Here is a 27662-nt window from a genome sequence, read left to right as displayed (position 1 = left end):
TGGTGTCTGCGCGAAAGTGTTTTTGATGGTAATGAATGGGCCATAGCTTAACCTTAGATTTCTGAGCTTAAAATAGGTAGACTAAAGCTAATTTACCTTAGTGCGAAAGTTGATAATAACCAAAATACAGAGTGTCAAAAGTTAAACTTTTATTTTATTTATCTATACCTATTTGAATATTTCCTGACAGGCATGGGATAACAAGACGAAATTTGGTATGTGGGGGTTTCTTGGGACGAGAAATCTAAATTCTCGACCAAAAATTATATATTACCCAGAGGGAGCCACATACGTCTTTCAGCGCTCATTTAATACGTTTAATTTTTTTTATCCCCTACTCTACATAATTTTGAGATCAAAACTTTTATTCCACTATTATTTTTACTTAAAAAAGGTATACTACATTCATCTTGCTAGACTCAACCGTTTTTTAGATAAAAGCATTTTAAATCTGCGATGCAAAATTCATTTTTTTTGCATTTCATTGTAGTTACTAAAAATAATTTGACATATCCTTGTCATACTTGGAACAAAGTGTAGGTACTGTACACCCTACTAAATTATGTTAAACAAACGTTTCTGGCTACTACCAGAGGCGCACGAAGAGTAAAAGTGAATGGTTGATCCTTCCCAATTTCTACGCCACTGGCGGAATTGCTATTTTAGTACAATTTTTGGATTCTCCAATACTTTCTATGTATATAATATACTCTTCATTCGTAACGATAAAGTCATTAGTTTTCGAGATATTTGAAGCTAAAGACGAAGTGGCATATTATATGCATTAATCAAATAATAACTAAAAAAAATACAGGATCCTTTGTAAAAGGTATATTTAAAAGATCCTAATAAGGGTTACATCACAAAACAAAACGTTTTCGGATTAACAAGTAATCCATCATCAGTGTTAAGCCAATATCATGCATGCGTGAGCCACCAAAAAGTTGTGGGTAAAAAACCTTTAAAAGGTATAAGATCTTATATTATACTACATATTATGTTTAAAATAGTTGGATGTTGCAAATATTCCTGGATATTACCCAGGGCAACACAGGACTCTAACCCACGTGGATGTGATATGAGAGGGATGAACCTCACATATTGAAAATTGAGTGTCAACTCAGTGTCAACAATTTTCAATATGTGAGGTTCATCCCTCTCATATCACATCCACGTTGGTTAGAGTCCTGTGTTGCCCTGGGTAATATCCAGAAATATTTGCAACATCCAACTATTTTAAACATAATATGTAGTATAATATAAGATCTTATACCTTTTAAAGGGTTTTTACCCATAACGTTTTGGTGGCTCACGCATGCATGTTATTGGCTTAACACTGATGATGGATTACTTGTTAATCCGAAAACGTTTTGTTTTGTGATGTAACCCTTATTAGGGTCTTTTAAATATACCTTTTACAAAGGATCCTGTATTTTTTGTGATTTATGGTATACAGCCAGCTACAGGAATTTTATTTTCCACCTACCTCTACCGAAAGTATACTTTTCCGGACCTGATTGTAGGGAGCAAAGTTGTACTTTTCCTCCCTAGGGAGGAAAATATTTTTCCTCCCTAGGGAGGAAAAGTAAAAGTGACGTCATAGTATTTCATTCATGAAATATAACTTATTGACGCCCTGTATAATATCTATTTTCTATTACGAAGTATCTATACATTTTAACGTTTATTTATAAAACACCCTCTATTTTGCAGAATGGAAAAAAACAGTAAATTGTTATTTTGATTTAACAATGTTTACATTAATAATTTGACTTATATTTGACAGTTGACAGTTACATTGTACCTACTTGTTGTTTTAGTTCTAATAAATTTTGTTGGTTAGTTACATAAATAAATTAAGTAAAAATGAAAAAATTACTTGTTATTTGAGGAAGGTGGAAAAACCATATGTATAACATGGGAGTAAAGTGCCTTTTCCTCCCTTGAATGATTACTGCCCTCCGCTACGCGTCGGGCAGTAAACTTCATTCTCGGGAGGAAAAGTTACACTTTCCTCCCTTGTTATACAAATAGCTATTTCCTCGTGGATTTTCAAATAATAACTGTGCCGTTTAATTTTTAACTTCAAATATCTCGAAAACTAATGACTTTATCGTTACGAATGAAGAGTACATTATTTACATACAAAATATTGGCGAATCTAAAAATTATGATAAAATAGCAGTTCCGTCAGTGGCGTAGAATTTGGAAGGGTCAACCATCCACTTTCACCTGTCGTGTGCCTCTGGTAGTAGCCAGAAACGATTATTTAACATAATTAAGTAGGATCTACATCACCTACACTTTATGCCAAGTATAATAAGGATAATATGTCAAATAATTTTAAAGTACCGGGTACAAATAATAGTTCCTAAAGTTTAAAGAATACATTATTTAAAAAAAATAATACTTTAAAACTATTTGACATATCCATGTCATACTTGGCATAAAGTGTAGGTGATGTAGATTCTACTTAATTATGTTAAATAATCGTTTCTGACTACTACCAGAGACGTCCGACAGGGAAAAGTGAATGGTTGACCCTTCCCAAATTCTACGCCACTGACGGAACTGCTATTTTAGCAAATTTTTTAAATTCTCCAATACTTGTATGTAAATAATGTACTCTTCATTCGTAACAATAAATTCATTCGTTTTCGAGATATCTGAAGTTAAAAATGGAACTGCACAATTATTTCGATTAATGTATTACGCCCCTTCGTTTTTAACTTCAAATATCTCGAAAACTAATGACTTTATCGTTACGAATGAAGAGTAGGTATATCATTTACATAGGAAGTATTGGAGAATCGAATAATTGTACTAAAATAGCAATTCCGCCAGTGTCGTAGACTTTGAGAAGGGTCAACCATTCACTTTCCCCCGTCGTACGCCACTGGTAGTATCCAGAAACGTTTGTTTAACATAATTTAGTAGGGTGTACAAGTGTACATGTACAGTACCTACACTTGCTGCCAACTACGGCAAGGATATGAAATAGTTATTTTTCTACGGCCGTGATAAAAGAGCCACTTCCACGCACGCATTGCGTTTCCGAAAGTTGCAATTTCCCGCACAGCGTGCGTGAAAGTAAATTTTTCCGCACGGCGTGCGGAAAAGTAAAATACCTTGTAATATGGCATTATAATATATTATAATACATGCAATAAACTAATATTTAGATGTTATTTACTAATTTATTTCAAATTGATGTTATTGTGTTCATGTTTTAATGAAATTAGCGCGATTATTTCATTCATAGGAGATTCTGACCAATAGAAAGCTACAGAAATCTGAATTAAATCGATAATTTTTGATAATCACCCGTCGTTAAGTATATTACGTCAGATGCCCTTCGTTGCTACGAAAAAATACATTCAGTGACATTAATGACAATTAATGTTTTAAAAATTATAAAAGTGATGACTTTCAATCGTCAAATATTTATAAAACTGTGTGTTTAATGGTACTTACATAAATAAATTACAATAAAATTTTGGTTTTGAACAGTTTTATTCATGAAATAATCGCAACAAATTGCACTCGACCTCTGAAATGAATATAGAATTTTTGCTCTCGTGACACTTTGACATAATTTCACTCGCCTTCGGCTCGTGAAATTAAAACTGTCAAAGTGTCACTCGGGAAAAATTCAATAATTTCAGAGCTCTTGTGCAATTACTACTGATAATTCGATGAAATAAAATTATTTTGACATAATATTTAAAAGTCAGATCAGCAGACAATTACAATGATTTTGAATTGTCGTCATGGAAACCAATCTCGTCGTCGTGGTAACCCATTATATTGAAAGTTTGGTTTTGACAACCTTGTCAAAGAATCAATTTGTGTATTTTCACTTCTAAATAAAAATTGATATAACTCTATTTTTTGTAGCTTTTTTCCAAACGTACGGCCCTAGAAAAAATATTGTTCCTAACTCATGCGGAAAGTGTCTTCCCCGCACTCGAACTCGTTGACCCGAACGACGCGATAGCGGAGTTCGGGCAAGCAGTCGAGTGCGGGGAAAACACTTTCCTCATGAGTTAGGAACTATATATTTTATAGAGCCGTACGTTTGGAAAAAAGCCACAAAAAATAGAGTTATATCAATTTTTATTTAGAAGTGAAAATACACAAATTAATTCTTTGACAAGGTTGTCAACACCACACTTTCAATATAAGGGATTACCACGACGACGATATTGGTTTCCATGACGACGATTTAAAACCATTGTAAATGTCTACTGATCTGACTTTTAAATATTATGTCAAAATAATTTTATTTTATCGAATTATCGCGCTAATTTCATTAAAACATGAACACAATAAGATAAATTTGAAATAAATTAGTAAATAATATCTAAATATTAGTTTATTGCATGTATTATAATATATTATAATGCCACATTACAAGGTATTTTACTTTCCGACACGCCGTGCGGAAAAATTTACTTTCACGCACGCCGTGCGGGAAAGTGCAACTTTCGGAAACGAAATGCGTGCGTGAAAGTGGCTCTTTTAGCACGGCCGTAGAAAATAGTTATTTATGAAACAGTTCGTGAAGTACGCTTTTTGCGAAAGCACGCGATTTTTAGAGCACGAGCGACAACGGAGCGAGTGCTATACATCGCGTAAGTTCGCAAAAAGTACTTCGCGCACAGTTTCATACAATATTTTATCTACGATAAACAAATAAAAAAACTGTAACTCTTCGTCACTGGAATTCATTTCTATTCTACATTTTTTAGAACTTTGACATTTAAAAATCCTAACTACTTTCAAATCACAAAACTGTCAAAAATTTTGTTGTAAGTCATTGCTCATATTGTCATCACCATGACAACGCAAAAGTTAAGGATATTTGATTATATGAAAGTGTGCCAAAAAAACCCATTGAAAGTGTGCGAAAAAGTAAGTCCCAATTAAAATACATTGTTACTTCACGCACACTTTAAACCCTTCACGCACTGCTATCTATAATGACAGTTTTCACAAACTAAAAACATACATAATATGACATAGAGTAGATAAAATGGTTTTTAGTATCTATAATGAAATGCAAAAAATTGAATTTTGCATCGTAGATTTAAAATGCGTTTACCTCGAAAACGTTTCGAGCGTAGTGAGATGAATGTAGTTTACCTTTTTAAGTAAAAATAATAGGGGAATAAAAGTTTTGATCTCAAAATTATGTAGAGTGGGGGATAAAAAAAATTGGACATATTAAATGAGCGCTGAAAGACGTATGTGGCGTCCTCCGGGTAATATATAATTTTTGGTGGGGGATTTAGATTTTTCGTCCCAAAAAACACCCACTTACCAAAATTCGTGTTGTTATCCCATGCCTGGTAGGAAATATTCAAAAATAAATCAAATAAAAGTTTAACTTTGATACCCTGCATTCATAGGCGTAACCAGGGGGGTTTGGGGTTGTAACCTTCCCCCCATTTGGTTGTACTTTGAGCTCTATTACGCTTAACACCATTACTATTCCATACCCCCAGAGACCATCTGCTAGCTGTAACCCCTCCCCCTTAAGATCATCCTGGTTACACCTCCGCCTGCATTTAGGTTATTATTAACTCACGTATTAAGGTAAGTTATCTTAAATCGACCTATATTAACCTCAGGAATCTAAGGTTAAGCTATGGCACATTCGTTACCAAACATATACGGCGGAGCCAAAACAACGAATGTGCTATTTTTCAAAAAACCGAGTCTGAATCGAAATTACAATTTACGTTTTCTAAAATATTTGATAATTATCCAATATCGTAATAAAAGAAAGAAAATATAAACTGCTCTTCATTTTTTTACCAGTTGTAAACGTTGTAACCATTGTAAAAATATTACGTGCCACTATAAAAAAATAAAAGTTTTGAGATGTATTTTGTTCAGTTGCATGGAGTGAATTAGGGAGAGGGAAAATTTATAGATATTTACATATTTTCGCTGTTCATTAATTAACAGGAACGTTATTCTTATTTCTTCTAGTTCTTAGTATTAAGTACCTACTTGCCAAACTAAATAATGTCGATTGTTAAAATATTGTCGAATATGTACAGGTATATACCTACATAAATATACAGAACAAATATTCTAAATTGCTGTATACTTATTAATGTTTAAAATGTTTTTAATATACATATATTTATTACAGGGTACAGAACAACTAATCTCTGAACCAATACAAAAGGAAACAGAAAGTAGCAAAGAAACAGAAATGGAAACAAAGGAGAACCCCGATCTTAAATCGCCAAAGGAAAAACAATGTTGGAATATGTACTGCAAGATGGCAGAAAAAGGCATTAACATTTCTTTCGACACGATACTAAGGGGAATGTTAACCCCAACAGAGTACAGATTGAGCAAAAAACATTTGTTAGCTGCAACAAGTACTGAGCCTTCGGAAAATGTTAAATAATATTTTTGTAAAGAAAAGGCAGCTGAAATATTTAACGTAGAGATCACTCTTAATAAAAATAAATTTTATAAATGGTTATTGTACTTTTATTTCCTAGAACCCAAAAACGATTGCTAGTTAGACCTGATAATGATGTAAGAATCGATAATATTCAAAACCGTGCCATATAATATTTTTCTATATTATATATATGAGTAAAAATTGCGAATTTGTTCGAATCATATTCTTCTTCTTACTTATACTATCGTATGGCAATTCCAACAAATTTAGAAGTATATTTGAAACACTAATAATACAGTTACTACATGTCAATCCTTAAGGTCGCCTCATATTATAATGCACGTCGCGTTTTCGTCACGTAGCGTTTCGTTTGCGAAAAATATAATTTAATGGTTTTTAAATTGAACCATTCATATTGTGCGTATAAGACACGTAACGTAGCGTATAAGACACGTTACGTCTGCGTTCGGTTCATTCGAAAACCATATTTTTCGGATGTTGACAGATACGGGTCGTTTTCCCCTTGTTGTTTATGTAGGTATTTCTTTGAATTTGATACCGAGTATTTAGACCGGTCAGTATCGTCGCCCTCGCTAGCGAAATTATTCCGATTCGATTTTTTGCACAAATTTACTCAAAGAGAGGTTCTTATAACATATCCACAGGGTGCCAGGCGGTGCCGTGGTCGAAAAATTGTTTAAACAATCTTTTTTAAACAAATTCACAAAAATATTTTTTCATTCGAGCAATATTTTTTTTAGATAATTTGGGTAATTCTGAGCAAAAAAGGCTTCTTGTCATTTTTCTCTAAAATTGCGAAAAATCAAGGCTTAATAACTCGATTAAAAATTATTATTATGAATTTCAATAAGTGGTCAAATCAAGTTTCAAACAACTTCTTCAAGGTCCTGAAGAGATTTTTGTCATTATTTTATTACAAAGCTGTTATTTTTAACTATTAACAATTACCGCTATAGTCCAACTGTATCGTCGCCCCCGTTAGCGAAATTAGATTTTTTTGCACAAACTTACTCAAAAAGAGGTCCTTATAACACATCAACAGGGTTCCGGGCGGAGCCGTGGTCTAAAAATTGTTTAAACAATTTTTGTTAAACAAATTCACAAAAATAATTTTTTATTAATAATTTAATTAAACCCAAATTAATAATAATTTGAGTTATTCTGGGCAAAAAAGGTCTCTTGTGATTTTTCTCTAAAATTGATTGTTGTCGAGTTATATGGCCATTTCCGCATTTTTGCAAGATATGTTTTTTGCTAAGAATAACCCAAATTATCTAAAAAAAAATCGTTCGTAATGAAAAAATTATTTTTGTGAATTTGTTTAATAAGAATTGTTAAAACAATTTTTTGACAACGGCACCGCCCGGCACCCTGTGGGTGTGTTTGTTATAAGGACTCTTTTTGAGTAAGTTTGTGCAAAAACATCTAATCGAAATAGTTTCGCTAACGGGGGCGACGATACAGTTGGACTATAGCGCTAATTGTTAATAACTAAAAATAACAGCTTTGTAGTAAAATAATGACAAAAATCTCTTTGGGACCTTGAAGAAGGGGTTTGAAACTTGATTTGGTCACTTATTGAAATTCATAATAATACTTTTAATCGAGTTATTAAGCCTTGAAAATGGCCTTTTCGCATTTTTCAAATTTTTAATCGCATGTAACTCGACAACAATCAATTTTAGAGAAAAATGACAAGAGACCTTTTTTGCCCAGAATGACCCAGTTTATCTAAAAAAATATTGCTCGAAATGAAAAAAATATTTTTGTGAATTTGTTTAAAAAAAATGTTTAAACAATTTTTCGACCACGGTACCACCCGGCACCCTGTGGATATGTTATAAGGACTTCTTTTTGAGTAAGTTTGTTTAAAAATATCGAATCGGAATAATTTCGCTAGCCGGGGCGACGATACTGCCCGGTCTAATTTAAAAAGTAGTTTTCGAGGCAATTTGTCATGTAAACATGTGTTGTGACAATAAACACATCTGCACCACACCAAACTGAAACCAACGTAAACGTTCTATGTATGATAATGTGAATGGGCAGTCCGATTGACGGTCTGCAAACGCTACGTGCCGAAAACGCGACGTGCATTATAATATGACGCGACCTTTAATCATACAGTCCAGGGTAATAAGGTTTTTTCCATGACACTTCAACAGCCAGGGTACTGAAGCGTTTTTTCGACAGGTAATAAATACCTATAAGAACAAATTGTAACTATTTCCTGCGTAGGATCTGGCGGCCATTTTTATTTATAAATAATTTAGTGTCAAAAAGCTGTCTTTTTGCATTTTTTTTTTCAAATTAATGGAAAACAGTAAGACTTATGGTTTTCTTAGTACCAGCATCTTCGAGAGAATGGAAAAAGCTTTAAAAAGGCGTATTACAAAGTTTAATACACTCATATTGTTAATATATTTGCAAAAAAAAAAGGTGGAAATTTCAAAAAAATTTATTTTGCAATAACTATTGTAAAAATAAGTGTACAGCTTTGAAATTTTTGTCAAATGAGGGTTCTTTGGTGCTCAATACACTCTGGACCAAAATTAACCGGTCACCTTAAAAATGGGTCATTTTTGATGTCTTATATCTCCTAAACCTGTTGTCCGATTTAAGTGACTTTTTAATATGTTACAGCCCTAGTCCTTGACAATATCGCTATAATAATATTGTTGCTAAACAGGTAAATTTTCATTGTATACCGGGTGTACGAATCAAACTGTGTTTTTTTCTTAAAGTTTGTATCACCTTGTGGAATATTCTAGCATTTGTAGAATACTGAAATTAAAACCTAACTATAGCCTCATGCTTTTTTAACATTTTGTTTTTTGATTGATTCGCTTACGTTAAATAATAGAAAAGTTAGGTGCTTTAACAACTAGACATGTTTTTTATCAATACAGGGTGTTTTTAAAAATTTTGGCAAAGTTTAAGGAGTAATTCTGCATGAAAAAATAATGACAGTTTGCTTTATAAACTTATGTCCGCAAATGCTTCGTTTCCGAGATAGGGTGTGTTGAAATTTTTCTGACAAACTGACGATTTATTTATTGCTTTAAAACCGGTTGAGATATGCAAATGCAATTTGGTGGGTTTTATGACGTAGTTATTGCATATTTTTTGACAAAATTAAGAATTTAATATTCACCATTGGCGCGCATACGGGTAATATAAGCCATCATATTACACGTATGCGCGCCAATGGTGAATATTAAATGCTTAATTGTATGCCAAAACATGTGCAATAACTACGTCTTAAAACCCATCAAATGTCATTTGCATATCTCAACCGGTTTTAAAGCAACAAATAAATCGTCAGTTTGTCAGAAAAATTTCAACACCCCTATCTCGGAAACGAAGCATTTGCGGACATAAGTTTATAAAGCAAACTTTCATTATTTTTTCATGCATCATGTAACCTTAAACTTTGCCAAAAATTTTTAAAAACACCCTGTATTGATAAAAACATGTCTAGTTGTTAAAGCACCTAACTTTTTTATTATTCAATATAAGCGAATCAATCGAAAACAAAATGTTAAAAAAGCATGAGGCTATAGTTAGGTTTTAATTTCAGTATTCTACAAATGCTAAAATATTCCACAGGGTGATACAAACTTTAAGAAAAAAACACAGTTTGATTCGTACACCCGGTATACAATGAAAATTTACCTGTTTAGCAACAATATTATTATTAGTCCAAGCTGTGGGTGAAAAATAGGTCGATTTCAGGATATACATAATTCAGAAATTTTTGAAACCTATCAGGTGTTGTAAAGGACGATGCCAGGAATAACTTATACTAAAATGTAACCAAAAATTTTGTGCGGTTTTTTATTTATGACGATTTTCATTTGTTAAATTTGCAATTTTTAAAGATTTTTAATTTTGCAGCTTAGGATATTCATTTTAGAGAAAAACTTTTAAATAGAAAATTGTAGCAAATTAAAAAACCTACAATTTGAGCTATGGTATGTTTAATTTCGTTAATACATTATTGCAAAACAACCTGCGAAAGGTCCAAAATGGCCGTTTTTTGCAATTGCCTTATTTATTGTAAAGATAACTTTTATGTATTTTTTTAAGGCTTTAAAATGAAGATCTTTCAATACTAAACATAAAAAAAATTTTAGTGCCCGATTGGTGAACTTGTTTCTTAGATATTATAATTTGTTTATCCCAAGAGGTAAAATGTCCAAGGCTATAACTTTTTGAAAAAAAAATCGTACAGAGTTAATCCAAGATCCACTCTCCTTCTAAAGACTTATATTTTCATATTCTGATATAAATAAATGCGTACAACATTTTTCAACCTCTTATTTCGGGTTTGAAAATAAGGTGGCAAATTTCGTTATTAACATTTAGACCTGAAGCCGCCCCTGTAAATTCTATGAGTTTCTGACTTACAGGTTATTGTTGCTGAAAACAAAATAAAGATTCAGAACCAAATAAAAATTTTCTACGACCAACTGAAGCCGAGATAATTGTTTCTGTTCTCTTAAATCGTAGTGACTTTATTCATAACAATTAAGAAATTATTTCACAGTCATTGACTAAAGAAAGACTTATATTATCTTAAAATAAAAATTATTTTAACCGAAAATTACATTTAATTATTAAAAATGATTTTTAAAGTGTAGTGCAGATTTATTTTTCGTTACGACTGTGATTTATTGTGTCGGTTGCCCTTAGCAACGGCTAGCAACTTATAATACATTGAATCAGGGTTTTTGCTTTAAATTTTAAAGCACCGCTTGGATTGACATGAAATTTGGCAAACATAGATAACATGTTAAAGAATAAAAATGATATTGGACCTCTGTGTGCTTTTGTCCTGGGGGTGAGTTTCACCCCTTATAAGGGGTGAAAAAATATATGTTCAAAATAAGTTCGGAAAGGGATAAAACGTCTAATTCTAAGCACCTTTTGCTCTATAGCATTTATTCACCAAGTTAATACCTTTCGAGTTATTTTCGAGTAAATACCTTCATTTTTCAACAAAAAAAAACACGTTTTTAGGCGGTTTTTGACAAATAACTCAAAAAGTAAGTATTTTATTGGAAAAAAGTGTTTTAACAAAAATATAGCAAATTAAAAATTGAAAAAAATGATGTATGCACGAAATCTCTAGACCCAGTAGAAACAAAATAGGTTCATATCCGTCAAATTTCAAAGGAATTATTTCAACGTGAAGCAATAAGTGAAAGAATACTGATGATAGAATTAAAATGCAAGACACACATCAAGACAATAATAGCAACTTATGGACCAGATGAAAATGAAAAAACGGAAGAGAAAGATAAATACTGGAATGAACTGCAAGAGACTATAGAAGAGTGTAGAGGAAAAATATATTTTGTTGGAGACTTCAATGGACGAGTTGGAACAAAGGATGATATATATGGAGCAGTAATCGGAAAACACGGTGAAAATACAAGAAATAATAATGGGAAAAGACTACTGGAATTTTGTATTAACAATGATTTAATAATAACAAATACTTATTTTGAACATAAAGACATTCATAAGATTACTAGAGAAGAACCGAGCAGAGGAGAAAAGTCAATAATAGACTATATATTGGTAGAAATAAATAATAGAAATTCAGTAAGGGATGCTAGAGTCAAGAGAAGCTATGAGATAAATAGTGATCATTACTTGCTGATAGCTAAATTCAGAAGCGAAGAAAATAGAACAGAGACATTCAAAGAAAAGAAAAAAGGACATATAAGAATAAGGACTTACAAACTAAAAAATAAAGAGATAGCAGAAAAATATCAACAGATAGTATCGCGAGAAATAAATAAATATCAAGAAGAAATGATACAGAGGCCGTTAGAAACAAAATGGGAAACCTTTAAAAATATTGTATTACAAGCAGCAAAGGACGCCTGTGGGACTTACAATAAAGACAACAATAAGAAACAAACATCTTGGTGGACGAATGAAATTAAAGAACAAGTAAGAAAAAAGAAGAAAATATGGAAAGAATATTTAAATAATAGAACAGAAGCAAATTGTACAAGCTACAAGGAACAGAGAAACATAGTAAATCAAATGGTAATGAGCGAGAAACAGAGAAGTTGGACAGAATTTGGAGAAAAAATGGAAAGAGATAATAAAGGTAATCAGAAGCTAGTCTACAAAGTACTCAAAAATTTGAGAAAAGAAAAAGTAGATATAAATGCAAGTGCAATAAAAAACGAAGCTGGGGAGATACTGATCGAGGAAGAAGAGATAATGGAAAGATGGAAAGAATACTTCAAGAATCTACTAAACACAGAACAGAAAGCAGACAATCAAGATGATGAAATGGAAGAGGAAGAATGGAATGTAGAAAGAGAGGTAATCAATGAAGATATAACTAGAGAAGAGTTAGAAGAAGCTATAAGGAGTCTAAAGAACGGGAAAGCACCAGGAAGAGATAATATAACATCGGAAATGATAAAATATATGGGAAATAGTGGAAAACTAGTATTATTAGATATATATAGACAAGCATGGAGGGAAGAAACAACGCCTGAAGATTGGAGAATGGGCTTAATATTGCCAATACACAAGAAAGGTGATAACAAAGATTGTAACAATTATAGGGGACTAACATTATTAAGCACAATAACAAAAATATACGAGAAAATAATAGAGAAAAAATTGAGATTGATCACAGAAACAGAAAACACATTAACAGAATCTCAAAGTGGATTTAGAGAAGGTAGAAGTACACAGGATCATATATTCACTTTGAAAGAAGTTATTAGCAGGAAGTGGATAGCAGAGAAACCCATATATTTAGCCTTTATGGACATGGAAAAGGCATTTGATAAAGTCAATAGAGAAACAATTTGGAAATATTTAAAAAGGAAAAATGTAGATCAGAAACTAATAAGGGTAATACAAAGTTTATATAAAGAAACAAATAACTGTGTAATAAGATATAATATGTATGATATCAGAAAAATTTGCTACAAATGTGGGAGTTAGACAGGGAGGGGGATTGAGTCCGCTTCTTTTCATAATATTTATGGATGAAATAATAAGAGAAACGAAACAAAGACCTAAACCAATATACATAGGATATAGGAAATTAGAACAAATAGGGATGACAGAATGTGCATTTGCGGATGATGTGGTTATTACAGCAGGAAACGAGAAAGGCCTAAGAGAAAGCTTGATAGTATGGAATGAGGTATTAACAAAATACGGTATGAAATTGAATAAGAGTAAGACAAAGACAATGGTAATAGATAGAAATAGGAAAAGGATAAATGTGCAAATAGATGGAGTAGAAATAGAGCAAGTCAGTAAACATCAATACCTAGGTGTAATATTTGAAGAAAACGGAAAACAAGAAATAGATATAAATTATAGGATACAAAAAACAAATAGACTATATTATGCAATAAACAGTGGATTTGTAAATAGACGAGAAATATCAAGAAAAACGAAAATGAGTGTATACAAAACTGTGTATAGACCTGTACTTACATATGGATGTGAATCGTGGGTATTGACAAAAAGGGATAAAAGTAAATTGCAGGCAATAGAAATGAAATATCTAAGAAGAGTAATGGGAGTGACAAGAAGAGATAGAGTTAAGAATATAAAAATAAGAGAAGAATTAGAAATATAACCAGTAGAAACTTATATAGAAGAAAGACAGCTGGGTTGGTGGGGACACCTTCAAAGAATGAGTGATAATATACCTGTTAAAGGAATCTGGGAAAGCAGAAATATAGAAAGGAAAAAACGTGGTAGACCAAGAAAACAATGGAATGCAGTAATAATGGATATTTTGGAAAAGAGGGGAACAGCATGGAACGATGCCAAAAAACTAACAGAAAACAGAAATATATGGAAGAAATTTACGAAGAACAAAAAAGAATAAAAGAAACAGAAACAGATCCCTACACCTCAGGGTAGAATAACCAAAGAATCATGCACTTTTTGGAGAAAAATCATTACAACTTTTTTAAAGTGTTTAAAAAAATATGTGTATCTGTTTTTAAAAAAAGTTTATAGCATCAAAAGTAAGCAAGTTACGCTGAAAATAAAGTTGATCTCTTTTTTTTGGTAAAAAAATTATAGAAAGTCACCCCCTAATTACCATCTTAAATCAAATTAATCATTACCGCTTCACAAGTTATTTTGCTCATGTATTGTTTATGTGATCTGTAAGTATCATCGGTTTAAAGGGCTTATTTAAAAAAAATTAATGTTAAACTAAATCTGTTTTAATTTTTAATTTTGAAAAAATGTTTTTTTAAATAACTTAAAATTTATTAGTGTAACCAAAAATCACAAAGAGTAAAAAAATGTAGTTTTTGCTGTTATGAGTATTTTGGATTTTTTGCTTTTTTTGGAAGGCAAAAATTTGTTAAGATATGGCTGTTCTAAATTTGCACACTCGTGATTATTGACTAGTTCAAGTCCTTTTAACTACAACCCCTTCAAAAATAAGCACTTTGAACCGATGAAACTTACAGACATAAACGACACATACACGAGTAAAACAACATTGAAGTACAATGGATTAATGTCATTTTTGATGCTAATTAGGGGTGACTTTCCCGAGTTTTTTGACGAAAATAAAATAGATCAACTTTATTTTCAGCTTAACATGCTTACTTTTGACGCTATAAACTTTTTTTAAAAAACAGATATACATATTTTTTAAACACTTTAAAAAAGTTGTAATGATTTTTCTCCAAAAATCGCATGATTTTTTGGTTATTTCACGTCGTTGAAATAATTCCTTTGTTTGACGGATATGAACCTATTTTTTATTAGCTAGAACTTTGTTTCTACTCGGTCTAGAGATTTCATGCGTACATCATTTTTTTTTTTCAATTTTTAATTTGCTCTATTTTTGTTATAACTCTTTTTTTTTTTAATAAAATACTTACTTTTTGAGTTATTTGTCAAAAACCGTCTAAAAACGTTTTTTTTTGTAGTTGAAAAATGAAGGTATTTACTCGAAAATAACTCGAAAGGTATTAACTTCGTGAAAAAATGCTATAGAACAAAAGGTGCTTAGAATTAGACGTTGTATCCATTTCCGAACTTATTTTGAACATATATTTTTTCACCCCTTATAAGGAGTGAAACTCACCCCCAGGACAAAAGCACACAGAGGCCCAATATCATTCTTATTCTTTAACATGTTATCTATGTGTTTGCCAAATTTCATGTCAATCCAAGCGGTGCTTTAAAATATAAAGCAAAACCGTGATTCAATGTATTATAAGTTGCTAGCTGTTGCTAGGGGCAACCGACACAATAAATCACATTCGTAACGAAAAATAAATCTCCACTACACTTTAAAAATCATTTTTAATGATTAAATGTAATTTTCGGTTAAAATTATTTTTATTTTAAGATAATATAAGTCTTTCTTTAGTCAATGACTGTGAAATAATTTCTTAATTGTTATAAATAAAGTCACTACGATTTAAGAAAACAGAAACAATTATCTCGGCTTCAGTTGGTCGTAGAAAATTTTTATTTGGTTCTGAATCTTTATTTTGTCTTCAGCAACAATAACCTGTAAGTTAGAAACTCATAGGATTTACAGGGGCGGCTTCAGTTCTAAATGTTTATAACGAAATTTGCCCCCTTATTTTCAAACCCGAAATAAGAGGTTGAAAAATGTTGTACGCATTTATTTACATCAGAATACGAAAATATAAGTCTTTAGAAGGAGAATCGATCTTGGATTAACTCTGTACGATTTTTTTTCAAAAAGTTATAGCCTTGGACATTTTACCTCTTGGAATAAACAAATTATAATATCTAAGCAACAAGTTCACCAATCAGGCACTACAAATTTTTTTGTGTTTAGTATTGAAAGATCTTCATTTTAAAGAATTAAAAAATACATAGAAGTTATTTTTTACAATAAATAAGGCAATTACAAAAAACGGCCATTTTAGACATTTCGCAGGTTGTTTTGCAATAACGTATTAACGAAATTAAACATTCCATAGCTCAAATTGTAGGTTTTTAAATTTGCTACAATTTTCTATTAAAAAGTTTTTCTTTAAAATGAATAGCCTAAGCTGCAAAATTAAAAATATTTAAAAATTGCAAATTTAACAAATGAAAATCGTCATAAATAAAAAACCGCACAAAATTTTTGGTTACATTTTAGTATAAGTTATTTCTGGCATCGTCCTTTACAACACCTGATAGGTTTCAAAAATTCCTGAATTATATCACGTTTTTTCACCCACAGCCTGGGTATATAGCGATATTGTCAAGGAATAAGGCTATAACATATTAAAAAAATCACTTAAATCGGACAACAGGTTTAGGAGATATAAGACATCAAAAATGACCCATTTTTAAGGTGGCCGGTTAATTTTGGCCCAGAGTGTATGTGACAAAAATTTCAAAGCGATTCATTAAATTGTATAAATTTTATTCAAATTGATTATCCCAGAGAGCTTTTTTTGTAATAACATAAGTTAGAAACAAATAATGTTAGAACCATTCTACAGGTGTCAAATGAAAGAGCATGAGCTAAACTTTCAAATTGGTTTAAAAAATGTGAATAAAAAATGCATTTATTAGTAATAAATAATTATGCAAAAGTATGTTCAATTTTTCTTTATAAACTTTTTATTTTTTTATATAATAAATTATATATATTTATTACAATTTTTCATCAATTATATCATAAATATATACAACATTACTTGGTAGTTTTGCACCTAAAAAACGGTAAAAAAATAAAAATTTTTGAAAAAGTTATTTAAAAAGTTTATAAGGAAAAATTGACGATAATTTTGCATAATTATGTATTACTAATAAATGCATTTTTATTCACTTTTTTTTAAACCAATTTGAAAGTTTAGTTCGTGCTCTTTCATTTGACAAATGTAGAATGGTTCTAACAATTTTTTTCTGACTTATGTTATTGCAAAAGAAGCTCTCTGGGATAAACAATTGAATGAATCGCTTTGAAATTGTTGTCACATATTAAGCACCAAAGAACCCTCATTTGACAAAAATTTCAAAGCTGTACACTTATTTTTACAATATTTACTGCGAAATTAACTTTCTTGAAAATTCGACCTTTTTTCGCAATTATATTAACAATTAATCAGTGTATTTAACTTTGTAAGTCTGTACTAAGAAAACCATGTCTTACTGTTTCCCATTAATTTAAAAAAAGGAAAAAAGGCCATTTTTGACACTAAATTGTTTATAAATAAAAATGGCCAGTTCCTACGCAGGAAATAGTTACAATTTGTTCTTATAGGTATTACCTGTCGAAAAAACGCTTTAGTACCCTGGCTGTTGAAGTGTCACGAACAGGGTATATTTTTGTCTTATTACCCTGGCCTATAAGTGAATTAATATATTTATTCTAGTTATGTAACATATCTAATGCAAATGAAAAGGCGACGTACCGCATATTTATTGTTATTATAGATTTAGACCATACGGCTAACATCTCAGAAGAATAGAATGGAACGACCACATAAGCCGAATGACAACAAACAGAGTGGTAAGGACGGCGAGAGACGGTTCCCCAATAGGAAGACAATCAGTGGGACGGCCACTAAAATGATGAAACAACAGTTTACTGGACGCACATTGAAAAAACAGACACGGTATCAAAAAGATTGAGCTCTGGAGGAACACTTTCCGTGTTTTTGAGCCCTAGGTGACCTGCTATGTTGAGGGATCCCCCAAAACCTGACATCATTCTTCGGAATGCCCCCAGTAGTAAAGAAGATAATATATATCATCTGAGTACTTTTCAATTTCCATTGTCTTCCCACTTATATCTCAAGATCTCTGTACTTCTCGGGTATCGTCTCGATGTGTTACACGCAGATTATTATTGTTAGGTATTAGCCACATTAACAAGTATTATTTGTCTATTTATACTAAAGGGTAATAAGCTAGAAATAGACCATGTTCGGGACACTCAAAGATCCAGGTAGCTGACTACTTTTTTAGTTATTGTAGACCTATAGGAAGAAAACATACTTGTTTCCTGCCTAGAGTTCGCGTCCGTTTTTTAATTATTAACAATTTAGTGCAAAAATCGCGATTTTTTTCGATTTTTTGCAAACCCATTCAAAAGCTACATAGTTGACATAAAATTACACAATTTAATTTTTTAGAACATTAAAAACCTTCAAAATGCCGATTTTTTAAAGATAAAAAGTTAATTTATTGTTACGCAAACTGCAAAATAAGTGAAAATTGTTATTTGTTAATAACTTTTACTAAAACTACCTTAGAAGTTTAGTGTTTCACCCAAAGTTGGGTATTGGGGTACTTAACAAACCCTCAAAATTTGAGACCGATCCATTAATTAGTTTAAGAGTTATTCTAATTATTTATCCCATAGACCTTTATTTTGTAATAACATAAGACAGAAAATAATGAAGATAGGGCAATTCTGCGTATGCCAAACGAAAGTAGAAAATTGATGCTATCAAAATGTACTAAATAAAGATCTAATATAGTCAAAAATCCTAACGCCAAATTTGTGAAATTTTGTAGTTTATAAACATTTAGAATAACTTTAAAAATATTGTCCGTAGAAAAAATCATTTTACATATTAGAAAAGCTGGTATTTTACACGAATTTTTAAAAATGTAGTTCAATTGGTGACTAGTCGTAGTAAGAGAAGGGGGAGCTGGGAGCAGACAAATGCACGAGTTCAAAATCTAAAAAGGCAACTTAAAACTATCTTTTCTATTTATCGGGATCTACTGAATATATTTTGATCGTCCTTTTTTTAATTTGTATGTAATTTTTCTGTACATTACAAATATACAATTTGTCCATTACAAATATGCAATTTGTCTAGACATTTATTAATTAATAAACAGTCTAATTTGTTTAAACAATTTTTGAAAAAATAATTTTTCCCAAAAATCCATGATTTTAATCATACTATCGTTATTAATCATAGAAAAGTTAAGGTATACTTTAATAAATAAGTTATCTTCAATAAATAATTATCTATAAAAATCATTTATTTGTTAAAGTGTACTTTAACTTTTTCTATTATCATTAATGATACTATGATTAAAAAAATAGATTTTTGTAAACAATAAATTTTTTCAAGAATTGTTTAAACAAATTAGACTGTTTATTAATTAATAAATTTATAAACAAATTGCATATTTGTAATGTACGTAGAAATTACATACGAATTAAAAAAGAAAGATCAAAATCCATTGTGTTGATCCGGAGATACAGAAAATTCGTTTGAAATTGCTTTTTCGGTATTTTTACTCGGTGGATTTGTAGGTTCCCCCTAGTAATCGTTTGAACTACATTTTTGAAAAATTGTAGAGGGTGCTGTGAAGGTAAAATGTTTGTGCAATTTTTTTAAGAAAAAATACAAATCCCATTCTTTAAAATGGCATTAATGAGATTCCTTAATTATTATAAACAAATTAACTGTGATTTAAAAACGTTCTAAACAATGGAATTTTGTAATTTTATGTCAACTATTTAGCTTTTGAATGTAGTGCAAGAAATCGAAAAAATCGCGATTTTTGCACTAAATTGTTAATAATTAAAAAACGGACGCGAACTTTAGGAAGGAAACAGGTAGGTTTTCTTCCTATAGGTCTACAGTACAATAACTAAAAAAGTAGACAGCTACCTGGATCTTTGAGTGTCCCGAGAAAATCCTTATTACTCTGAACTATTAGTTTATAAATTAGTATGAGACCCGGTCCGTTATATGCCACTGGATTGTCTGTAAGCACAGTACGGTTCTAGGTTCCAGTATGGCTTTTAGTTGCCATTTTCACGCGTAGTATCCAAGAAGTCCCAGCTTGTTGGGCTAGTTCTTGATGGAGTATATTTGCCTTGAGTAATAGCTGCCTTTCTTTACAACCAATTTGCCAAATGCCTGGCAACGTCCGGCAAGTTGTTGCGATAATTTCTTGAGCTTGACATGCACATCGGTATTTTTCGTTTTTCACCTAAGGGTTTTTAATCAAATATTTCAAGTAGTTTTTGTTAGAATCATCATCATCAACCCGTATTCCCTCACTCAGCCCTTTCTACCTGTCTCTGTTCTGTGCGTCTTGCATCCAGTTACGGATAACACGCTTCAGATCATCGGTCCATCTGGTTGGTGGGCGTCCTCTGCTCCGTAATGCTTCTTCTCGTGGCCTCCACTAGACAATACTTTTTGTTTATCGGTTGTCTGATAATCTGGCGACTTGTCCTGCCCAATTCCACTTTAGGTACGCGATTCTTTCTAGAGCGTCTGTTGTTTTTGTTCTACGATTTCTTCGTTTGGTATTCGGTATCTCAGGGAGACACCCAACATCTGGCGCTCCATAGCCCTCTGCACTAACGCGAATCTTGTTTACTACCTTTTTTGTGAGTGTTAATGTTTCCGCTCCATAAGTGGGTACAGGCAACACACACTGATCTAGTAGGAAATAGGACTGTTCTAGTAGGATAAACACACACTGACAACAATAACTAGTATAGTAGAAAATCAACATGTCAACTAATAATCCACGTGTATCTTCGACACAGTCTTTGCTCACTTAATTAGGATGCTGCACATGCAAAGATTTTTCGATCCAGGTGCGAAATTAGGTTTTCAGAACAAAATATACGAATATTCATTTCTAGTGTTATTTGGTAAGTATGATTTGTTGTCTCACATAAGCATTGTTAGTAAAGGCTTACAGGCCAACTCAATGGATTTAAATAATTCTGTTAATTTATTACAATTTTGTTCTAAATATCTTGAAAGTTCTCGTTACAATGGTTTTCAAAAATGCTTGGTAGTCGCGAGAGAGTTATTAGGTATTAAACTAGCTGAATTAGGTATGTACTGAACCGATCTTTATACAAAAACACGTCGACCATATAAAGAGACAGCATAATTATCAAACTATTGATCATGTTGACGAGAAAGAATATTTCAGAATTTTTTTTTCAAACATATTTCAAAAAAAATTAATTTAACCCATTAATATAGTAGTATTTATTTCTTTATTTATTTTTGTTTGTTTGTTTGGAACCTTGGTTTGGAATCTTTAGCCACGTAAATTACAGATCAATTATTATTACTATAAGAGGAGTAATGTGTAGTACGTGTTGAGTAAATGTCTTGTTACTTAGTAAAGTCGACTTCATTGTCTTTACAAAGAGACGCTTATTGAATCCGGTGACTGTTTAGATTTATACATTTAATAATAAAAGATTCATGTCAGCACTTTTTGATCTTTTAATTGATTATTATTGTTGTGTATTACAACGTTTATTAGAATAATATTCATAAATAAATCTGGGAAAGATAAATTGTTGAATCGACAGTATAAAGTTTATTTTACTGTCCTATAAATAGGTCACTGGTACTTAATGATATCAAAATATGTTATATTTCAGTACATAGTTCTATGTGAATCTGTGCAGAAATCGTTGGAGTTTTTTTTTTATTGTAATTGCCATTTCATAAAAAGTTTTGTATTTATCATATTTTTGGGAAAAATTATTTCAAGGTAAGTAACTAATATTTTAACCTTCTTCTCCTTTGGGTGCCGTCTTCTAGCGAAGGCTGGCGATGACTTCTGCAAAGTCTTCTCTATTTTGGGCCTTTCTTATTACACTTTGAAAGTATAATCCTGTCCATTCTTTGATGTTGCGCAGCCAGGTCATTTGTCGTCTACTCGGGCCGCGTCTTCCTTCTATTTTCCCTTCCATAATAAGTTGAAGGAAGATATATCTGTCGTGTCTAAATATGTGTCTAAGATAAGATGTTTTACGTTTCTTGACAATTTCTGTTCTCTATTCAATTGACGTTCTCTATTCATACGCCTTAAAACTTCTTCATTTCTCACGCGGTCGGCCCATGGAATTTTCAGCATACGACGAAATACCCACATCTCAAAACTCTCTAAACGTCGTAACGAGCTGACTGTTAACTTCCAAGCTTCTACGCCGTACAACGGCAATATTTTAACCGTTATTTTTTAATTTCCAATCGGGTAGTAAGATTTTTCATCACGGGTTTAATTCTGTCCAATCAGATTATTATTATACTAGGAATAATCTACTTACATTATTATACTGAGAATAAATTTAATATTTTGTTTCTGTTTAATTACGAGTTTTCTAGTTTTTACAACTGTCACATTTAACGACGTTCTACACCTTCGTTGCGGGGTATGCCTCTCAGAGGAAAGGGGGAAACTTATATGCAAGCGAAAGTTGGTAACAATGCATTTATAGCAGAATACTCAAATCATATGTTTCAGTATTGAGTACTTTATAAAAATAAATTATAATAAATTACGGAATTAATTATAATAAATAAATTAAAAATAAATGGTACGGTAAACAATCCTCATTTTTTAATATGTTATTCCTTACAAAAAAACTTAATTTAAGCACAAATAATTAAAAATCGTAAATTTGGGCCAAAAGTTATTAATTTTTTTAAGAATTCCCATAAGAGCCCATGTTAAAACTTAACTTTGACCCTTAATAATAATTAAACGGCACGGTAAAACAATTTTTAAAAAATCAAGTCTAGTTTTTTTAAGTAAACTATAACATACTAAAATTTCATGCAAATCTTTAATTCTTTGCCGAAGGTGTAGAACGTCGTTAAGAAAATGAACCAAAATAAACTTTTAGTTCTGTATCTAATGTCAAATTTTAAGAGCACGAGTATAATTCTGTAACATTATTTCATGGATAAAACTGTATTTTTAAATAATTTTAACTAATATTTTATTGATATCGTCGTCTATATTTTGGATAATAAATGTAAAAATAAAGTAAATGAAATATTTTTGCTTTTAGTCACCATATTTATATTTTTTGAAGATGTATCGAAAAGCATTATCTATACAAGAATCAGAAGAATAATAAATGATCCTAATTTAATGGAAGCTGAAGAGATTGATGTAATAATGCTACCGCCGCGCCGGCCGGCCCGGAACCTGATTCTTTAACAGATGAAGATGAAGCCAATGATGATATATGGCGAAGCAATGAAGCACTAAAAAGCCCAAAACCTAGGAATTTTGTGCAGTAAGATGAATCGTCATGCAACTTTTTGCACTCGATTTGAGAGAGTGTCAGGCAATTTTGTGAACTAAATTGATCTCCCGCAAAAATGTTTGTGCATAAGAAAATGCATTTTCAAAGTGCATCTCGAAGAGATGGAAAATGAAAAATTTAGAGCTCAGGAAATATTGACGGAAATAAGTTCAATTTTTATACTTGGGGGTTTTGGAGGTCACTAAACACGAATTTCATGACGGCGATAGTCTCCGAGGTACCTGGTGCCCAGGGTGGAACTCGTCGCCTGGGACGATCGAATAATTCGCGAAATGAAGATTGGATCAAGAAAATGAAAAATACGTGTTCAATTTTTTCAAAAATCTATCGAATGACACTAAACACGACCCCCCCCCAATCCACCCCCTGGAGGTAGGGTGGGGTAAAACCTTAAATAGAAACCCCCATTTGTTATTGCAGATTTGGATTTTTTACGTAAAAATAAGCAACTTTTATTCGAGAAATTTTTTCGAATTTTGGATAGATTTCGCTATAATCGTAAAAAACGATTTATCGTGATACCATAGGTAAATTATAGAAACGGTCTAATATCTCGAGAAACACACTTCCAAATAAAAAACCAAAAAATACGTGTTTAATATTTTTCAAGAACCTATCGAATAACATCAAACACGACTCTCCACTCCACACCTTGGAGGCGGGTGGGGGGTTAATTTAAAATCTTAAATAGGAGCACCCATGTTTTTATTGCAGACTTGGATTCCTTACGTAAAAATAAGTAACTTATTCGAGACATTTTTTCTAATTATGGATAGATATCGCTATAATCGGAAAAGCACTATTTATTAGCGCCATCTATCAACAATTCTGAAAAATGTTTCGAATAAATGTTACTTATTTTTTCATGAGGAATCCAAATCTGCAATAAAACATGGGGAATCCTATTTGATTTTAAAGTTATCCCCCACCCCACCTCCAGGGGGTGGAGTGGAGGGTCGTGTTTGATGATATTCGATAGGTTCTTGAAAATATTAAACACGTATTTTTTGGTTTTTTATTTGGAAGTGTATTTCTGGAGATATTAGACCATTTCTATAATTTACCTACGGTATCACGATAAATCGTTTTTTCCGATTATAGCGCCATCTATCCACAATTCTAAAAAATGTATCGAATAAAAGTTGCTTATTTTTACGTAAGCAATCCAAATATGCAATCACAAATGGGGGTTTCCATTTAAAATTTTGAGGTTATCCCCACCCCACCTCCAGGGGGTAAATTGGGGGAGTCGTGTTTAGTGACATTCGATAGATTTTTGAAAAATATTGAACACATATTTTTCAGTTTTTCGATCCAATTTTTATTTCGCGAATTATTCGATGGTCCCAGGCGACGAGTTCCATCCTGGGCACCCGGTACCTCGGAGACCATCGCCGTCATGAAATTCGTGTTCAGTGACCTTCAAAACCCCCAAGTATAAAATCTGAACTAGTTTTCGTCAATATTTCCTGAGTTCTAAATTTTTCATTTTCCATCTCTCAGAGACGCACTTGGAAAATGCATTTTCTCATGCACAAAAATTTTTGCAGGAGATCAATTTACTTCACAAAATTGCCTGACACTCTCTCGAATCGAATGCAAAAAGTTGCATGACGATTCATCTTACTGCACAAAATTTCTAGGTTTAATGCTTCGTTGTCTCGCCTAGGCGTAGATCAACACAACCAGTTTGTTGGAAAGTATGCTACTAAAATCAGAGCCAAGAAGTGGTATTAGCCAATATTTACACGAATGATATGGTATTAGTAAATTCATGGCTTCTCTGCAAACGAGGCAATAAGTCAAATATTAGGTAGGTACCTACTTTATTAGACTTTCGTCGACCTTGAGCATTTCATACCTAAAATTGACTGTTAGTACAAGAAGTATAGTAGGAAGACCTCGTACATCATCAAAAGTTTTTATGGACGTAAGATTAGATGGTAAAGAGCACTTCATGGAAAAATTTGAAAAGCAGAGACGATATAAAGGAGAAAATTGTATAGCCAGACTTGCAACATATTGCGTAAAATGTACTGTGTAAAAAACATTGTGTAAAATTATTTTTCTACGACCGTTTAATAATATGCTCATTATTCGCTATTTTTGAATAGATAATAACACCCATTACTTAACCCTGAGTAATAGTTCATTACTCACGGGCTGAAGTTACTCACGGGTCATTACTCACGGGCTGAAGTTAGGTTCAACTGGCGAATGTCACTTTTAATATTAATCTTATATAAACTGCAAATAAAAGTACTTACTTAAACTTGTTTATTTAACACAATAATTATTGTAATGTATATCAATAATTAACTTCAAAAAAATTTTAAAGGATAACTGTAACAATGCGTTAGTAGATTTTTTACTTTTATACCTTGTTTACTATTATGAATTTTGACGTTTACCATTTTCAAAGACAGTGACATTAGCGTATTTGGTGTGTTTATTGGAATTTAAAACTTATACTGTGTCTATTTTATAAAGTTATGTTGTGTTATACAGTGTGTCCACGGATGGGGTGCCCAAGAGGAAAAACTTTTTTATTTTCAATTTTAGCGAAAAATGTCATTCTTGATAAAAAGTTTTGCTTGTTCTAAAACCCCATAAAATATAATAAAATTCAAGTTTTTCAAATCCTGCTTAATTTTATAGCCAATTTTATGTAAATCCCTATAAATTTTTGCACTAAGTTCGAAATTGTAACAATAATAACTTGGGAGAACAACCCTTTCGCTTCTCTGGATTATAAAGCCAGACTTTGTGGTTCTCCTTGAATCATCAAATTATTTATTAATTAAATAATTATTAATCCAATAATTTTAATAATGAAATTTATCACAAGATAAATTCTTTATTAAACGCTTAACATGGTCGAAAAAAATTACAATTCGCAAATTATTTATCGGAGTTGACAGTTACTAAGCTACATTGTGGCTTGGCAACACTAGATTATTGTTACGATTTCGGACTTAGTGCAAAAATTTATAAGGATTTACATAAAATTGGCTACAAAATTAAGCAGGATTTGAAAAACTTGAATTTTATTTCATTTTGTGGCATTTTAGAACAAGCAAAACTTTTTATCAAGAATGACATTTTTCGCTAAAATGGGGGGGCACCCCAACCGTGGACACACTGTATATTCTAAATATATTATAACATTATTATAGATAGTTATATTATTATATTATATACAGGGTGTTAGTAAATAAGTATGAAAAACTTTAAGGTGTAATTCTACATGAAAAAATAATCACAGTTTGCTCTATAAACGTATGTCCGCAAATGTTTCGTTTCCGAGATACGGGCTGTTGAAATTTTTATTTCAAACTGCGAATTATTTTATTACTCTAAGACAGCGTTTCCTAACCGGTGGGACGCGACCCACTAATGGGTCGCGGGCATATTTCAGGTGGGTCGCGGCGTGGCTGTTACAGTAGCTGAGTGGCGTACAGGGTACATAATTGCGTATCATGGGTGAGGGATGGGTCGCGAATACGAAAAAACATCAGAAGGTGGGTCGCCAGACATAAAAGGTTGGGAACCACTGCTCTAAGACCGTTTGAGCTATGGAAATTAAATTTGGTATGTTTCAAGAGGTAGTTATTGCGCATTTTTTGATATGCAAATAACAATTTTGTATTCATTATTGGCGCGTCTACGGGTAATGGTCTGAATTTAAAAAAAAAATAGTACACCACTGAGATATTTTAAATTAAAAATTATTTTTGTATTCCACGTTTAATTTATAATAAAGACCTTTATTGCCTTTTTTCACATGGTGCACCGTTTTAATGCAAAAGGATAAAACATCTTCGCGCGTATTTTTCATTTCGTAATAAATTATCAAGAATTCTCCAATATAATAATACCAAACTAGAACAATAACAGAAAATATTTCTAAAAAGATTTTAACTATGTGCAAGGCTACAACAAATGTTCAAAATTACCTCCTTTAAAGGTGGCAGAGTAATTTTATATTCACCATTGGCACGCGTACGGGTAATGGCCTGAATTTTTTAAAGAAAAAAATAGTACGGCACTGAGATATGTCAAATTAAAAATCATTTTTGAATTACTCGTTCAATTTACGACAAAAAATCGTTTTTGTCTTTTTTTCATATGAGGCGCCGT

The 27662-nt window shown here is 31.7% G+C and overlaps 2 protein-coding genes across 5 annotated transcripts in view; one reads left to right on the top strand and one right to left on the bottom strand.

Annotated features, from left to right (window-relative positions):
* LOC114330709 (repetitive organellar protein) overlaps positions 1–6495 on the top strand; it is a 228789-nt gene extending 222294 nt beyond the window's left edge. The window contains exon 5 of the mRNA XM_050644065.1: positions 6164–6495. Within this exon, the coding sequence (XP_050500022.1) occupies positions 6164–6427 (264 nt within the window). The 3' untranslated portion in view covers positions 6428–6495. The remainder of the gene's footprint in view (positions 1–6163) is intronic.
* Positions 1–27662, bottom strand: part of LOC114332096 (cyclic GMP-AMP synthase-like receptor) — a 425443-nt gene that overhangs the window by 385035 nt on the left and 12746 nt on the right. The gene's annotated exons all lie outside the window — the stretch shown is intronic.

This window comes from Diabrotica virgifera, chromosome 2, assembly GCF_917563875.1.
Source record: "Diabrotica virgifera virgifera chromosome 2, PGI_DIABVI_V3a".
Classification (NCBI taxonomy): Eukaryota; Metazoa; Arthropoda; class Insecta; order Coleoptera; family Chrysomelidae; genus Diabrotica; species Diabrotica virgifera.
This window is presented reverse-complemented; position numbering and strand designations above follow the sequence as displayed.